Below are 5,000 nucleotides of genomic sequence, written 5' to 3'. Positions count from 1 at the left end.
TGTGTGTAGGCTGAAAGCCTTGATGGCAGTGATGACACCTGGTAAGGCCCGTCGGCAGCCTGGGGCTTGACTTGAGGACTCTTCCGGATGTAGGTGATGATTTTGGGGCGCACCCCTTTGGGCTTTGGGGGGCAATTGGGAGGTGGGGACCTCTCGCTGGAGCTGGGGTTGGGGGGGTTCTTTTGGGAATGGAAGGGGGGTTTGGGGATGCCAGTGGTGCTGATGTTAGTCTTGACTGGTGGTCTCAGGCCACTGCTGCCATACCCCTGAGAAGACACCTGTGGCTGTCTCACACCCCCTGAGACATTTCTAGAGGGGGGGTACATGGGGGGTTGTTTCCGTGGTGAACCCTGGGGGGTCCTGAGAGGGGAGTGAGGGGCCCCTGCCCTGTTGGGGCTTGAATAGGGCCTATGGTTGCTAATCTGAGACTGAGGTCTCCTCTCCAGGCTAGAGGGGTTGGAGGGGCTGGAGGTACGCCCGGCTGGCTGCCTACCCAGAGATCTAGCCTCTCTCTGGGCTGCCTGACTAGGCTGTCTAGACTGGGGGCCTCCAGGGTTAGAACTGGAGCTATAGTGGAAATGGGAGATGGGGTAACTATTACTGTTGACCTCTGAGGGTTCATGTGAGTGTGTGTGTGTATGCCTGCCATTGGCTCTGTGTCCTGTATCGGTTGAGGGGAAGGAATATTGCCCAGTTTGACAGGCGTCGGTCATTGGCTCTTCTAAGCTCTGGCCTCTCCCTGTCTCGGTCTGACAGAGGGGTCTGACTAGCTGCTGTCTACGAGGTGGGGGCACCCTCTCCTCAAACCCTCCTTTCCTCCTCTGCCCCAAACCCCCTTCTGAGGTGACCCCGTTTCCATGGTGACTCCTCTCTTCCTGTTTCTGAGCCAGGCTGTGGTGGTGGGGTTGCACTTCTGGGTCGTGTGGCTCCTGATACTGTTGATGAGGAGGAGGGGAGTTCTGGTTCAGGTCCAGAACTCCAGCACTGTCCAGGGCACTGGCCAGACTCCCACTCATGGTGGAGACAGTGGAGAGGCAGGACACAAACATGTTGTTTTCAGAGAGACATCTGGACTTCAAACCCCCTTTACCCCTCTCCCTCTCTTTACCTCCACCTGATCCCCCATACCCCCTATCTATGCCCTCTCCAGAACTGGTAGTAGCAGAGTCTAAGTCCTGAGAGCTACGGTGGGACATCCTTCTCTCCCTCTCCATCCCTCTGTTCATTCCATTGCTGTCGTTATCATTTCTGTCTTTCCTCGTCTGAACTGAAGCAGAACTTGAGGTTGAAATAGAAGATATGGACATCTGTCCATCATCTCTTCCTCCTCTGATACTCCCTCCATCCTCCTCGTCCTCCTCTCCCTCTCTCAGGAAGGTGTGTATTTCCTGACACTCCACCAGCTCAAAATTGTGGAGCTCCTGGTCCAGACACTGCTCCTCTGTGCCCCAGATCAGCAGCTTGTCTTGGGTGTCACTGGACACCAAGGGGGGTAGAGGGCTGGGGCTGTCCCCCGGCTCCCCTGTCACCTGCCCCCCTCCCTCCCCATACTCATCTGCTGGAGCTAGCTGGTTAGCGTTAGCGTCTCCAGTAGGGGCGAGGATCATGGGAGCTTTGTTGTTGTTGTTCTTTACCTCACCTCCGTTAACGTTCACCGTCAGTGCCTGAAGACCAGCTGGTACACTCATGTTGGACAGATTCATCAGGCTTTTTTCAAAGACACCTCTCGGGTCCTGAAGCCATTAATGGCGTGGTGTTACTATTATTCTCCTCCGTTCCTCTTTCTCTCTCTCTCTCTCTCCTTCTTTTTCTCTCTCTCAGGGCGCTTTCTGTGACCGTATTTGAGCTGGAGAATGGAGGAAGGAAATCTCATCTCACATTTTTCTTTTTCACTCCTCCTTTGCTTGATTCACCTTGAGGTCACTGGGTAGAGCTCACCGATGACATTGTCTTGGGATGAGAGGGACGTTCTGACCCGATGTCCTCTCTTCTCTTCAGTCTGCAATGAAGAACAACAAGGACACATTTTTGCCATTTAACAGATGCCTTATTAAAGAGATGCTACAGGATTTCTGTATAAGATTTCTGTATAATTTCAGCCACCAGTTCTAAAATAAGCGCTCATGAGCCAAAAACAGGTGCCCGAAATAGACACATACCTCCCCACTCCCTTGAGCAAAAGCTTCACTTGTTTACCTTAAACTGAGGACTGTTTACAGGCTAGCCACATCACACATTGAAGCTCTGAGCTGTATGACATGTCATACATCACGGCACGTGGAAAATAGTGAGGATAGGATCTAAGAAAATAAAATGCATTGCCCAACATACACATACTTTGACCTAAATGGCAAATTTCTTGCTTGAATCATTGTGCAATAACATCATGCAGCACCAGGATGTCATACATCACTAATGTGGGCCTTTATGTAATGAGACGGAAACACCCTCCTAATATGAAGACAAGTTATTTCCCAAAAGAGAAACAGTCATCCACACCACAGGCTTATGATGAATGATATCATTCACACAGCCCAGGGAGTATCAACAAGCCCCTCCCATGTCGCATGACAAACCACTCCACTACCCAGAACATCTACTTACAGTACCGACTCTAATCACAGAATCAGACTCAGAGAAAGATGCTCGGATTTGATAACCTCATCCTCTGATCCTCTCTGTCTCTCTCCCTTTGTAATTGTGCGTCTCTCTTTTTTATCCCTTCCCTCTCACACATTGTGCAACACACACCTCTCCCTCTGCGCTCTGGTGAAAACAACAAGAACAACAACAACAAAAACAACAACAACAACGACAACCTCTATTTTCCAGACCGTTATTTCTAGCTTCCTGGGATGTCATAACAGAACGCGTGTCCAAATGGATTTCTCCGTCACGCTCCAACCGAATCTAATCCCACTCAGCCACAGCAGGCAGCTTTTATTTTTCTATCCCTTCCTTCTGTGCTTCATTTCTATAATTTCTATCTTTCCATTCTTCATTCTTGTTCGAGATCCAGCTCCATTTCTTATGGGTTCTTCTTTTGCCCTCTTAATGCTCTACTAGTTCTTGTGTTGTAGACACTGTTCACCAATCCCAAATGTACCAATACTAAAACTCCATCATTTTGTATTTCTATTTCTGTTGTACGGGTTTGAACAGTGCTTTTCAAGTGAATCCCGACTCAACAATGTTTTGAATTAAATTGCTTTTGAACAAGGCTTTAGAGCAGGTGGCTACACAGGCTGGGTGAGTAATTAAATGTTCAAACCACCATCACCAAGAGTAATGCAGCAGACGGAATGTGGAAAGCAATTATTACCAAATGGAGATGAATGTTCTTTGTAGTGAAGTAAAAGAGGAAAAAAGAGAATAAGAGGAGAGAGTTGAGCCGACAGAACGCTTCTCTGCGAGCAAGAAAATCTCTCTGAGGACGGATGACGCAGAGTGAGAGAAGAAGCGGAAAAACAAAAGGAAGGAAATAGTGAGAAATGTTTTGTAATTATCTGATCCCCCTCAAGAGGAGGTGGAAAAAAAAAAGAAAAGAAAAAAAAAACTCAATTAAAAAAAGATTTCCAACCACTTCTGGTAACATAAATAAACCATCAACCACCATGTTCTATATGTAGTGTGTCGGTCTCCTGAGGTGTGTGTGTGTGTGGGGGGGGGGGGGGGGGGGGAGGGGGGACACGGTGGCTTAGGGGATAAATCCATCACAACATCTCATGGATCTGTTCCCCTGCAGTCCTGCTTTAACCATTTACACACTCCCCTGCCCACAACGATCCACATCCCTCCTCAAAAACTCAATATGGCTGCCTATGTCAATGCTTCGATTGGACAGGGAGGGCAGTATTATAAGACAAAGAAAGCTCAGTTCAAACACAGAGTTTAGACTAGGACTTGGGAATCAATTGAAAACAAAACAATATCATAATAACACTAATATGTATTTATTTTAGTTGAAATTGTTGTGTGTGTGTGTGTGATGAGCCAGCAGCAAGAGGGAGACAGGTGAGTGAGGTTGATCTATAACATGTCAAGTGAGTGTATCTGAGAAACAATCCCGGGAGGCAGAGATATTGACCAGGAACAACAGAGAATTACACTGTCAGGGTATTACACACACGCACACACAGAACACACACACATGCACAGACACACATACATGTGTACGCAGACACACACACACACACACACACACACACACACACACACATTATTGCTCCTACAGCACTGGGGGCTCCTGACCACAGCACACCCACACAACACAGCTACAGCATCAACCTAATCCTACAGATTACCGGACGAAGTAGAAGAGAAGACAAGGGGAAAAGTTAGAAGAGAAAGTGGTGAAGGCTTGCAGGGAAAGAAAAAGAAAAAGAGAGTGAGAACGGTACTCAGGGGGAACTAAAGGGCCCATACATCATACTCTCCTCTAACACAAGTCAGCACAACCTTCACTTCCAACACAGGCATGCATGCACGCACACACATACACACACACACACACACACACACACACACACACACACACACACACACACACACACACACACACACACACACACACACCCACACACACACACACACACACACACACACACACACACACACACACACACACACACACACACACACACACACACACAGAGCAGTACCTGCATTGACACAAAGCGGAACATAGCCTGATATTAAATTGGACATGACATTATATACCCTACTATGTTTAGCCTGGCTAGAAATACCTCACCTAACGAAACAGCACCCTTGGAGACAGAATATGACATCCAAAACCTGACTTGAACTTGAAACATTAGTGTGTTTTCAGCAGATATCTCACGCCAACATGTAGAAAACAAACAGAATCCTATAAATAACAGTGTGTCAGTGTGTAAACCCTGTTGACTGGGAGAGTGACAAGTGATCACAAGAGATCAGACTGCAGGACAAAGAGAGTGCTATGGATGTCACTCACAGCGTGTGTGTCTGTGTGTGTG

The 5,000-nt window shown here is 47.7% G+C and overlaps 1 protein-coding gene across 1 annotated transcript in view; it reads right to left on the bottom strand.

The window, feature by feature from the left end:
* The window catches only part of mtus2a (microtubule associated tumor suppressor candidate 2a), a gene marked incomplete at both ends in the record, with an annotated part of 31,604 nt that extends 29,916 nt beyond the window's left edge, over positions 1 to 1,688 (bottom strand). The window contains 2 exons of the mRNA XM_083694714.1: positions 39 to 1,267; positions 1,394 to 1,688. Coding sequence (XP_083550840.1) covers positions 39 to 1,267; positions 1,394 to 1,688 — 1,524 coding nt within the window. The remainder of the gene's footprint in view (positions 1 to 38; positions 1,268 to 1,393) is intronic.
* Positions 1,689 to 5,000: the final 3,312 nt, after the last annotated feature.

Source organism: Argentina silus, assembly GCF_951799395.1.
Source record: "Argentina silus genome assembly, chromosome: 2".
NCBI classification, from domain to species: domain Eukaryota; kingdom Metazoa; phylum Chordata; class Actinopteri; order Argentiniformes; family Argentinidae; genus Argentina; species Argentina silus.
The sequence above is the reverse complement of the archived record's forward strand: the minus strand, read 5'-3'. Positions and strand labels throughout refer to the sequence as shown.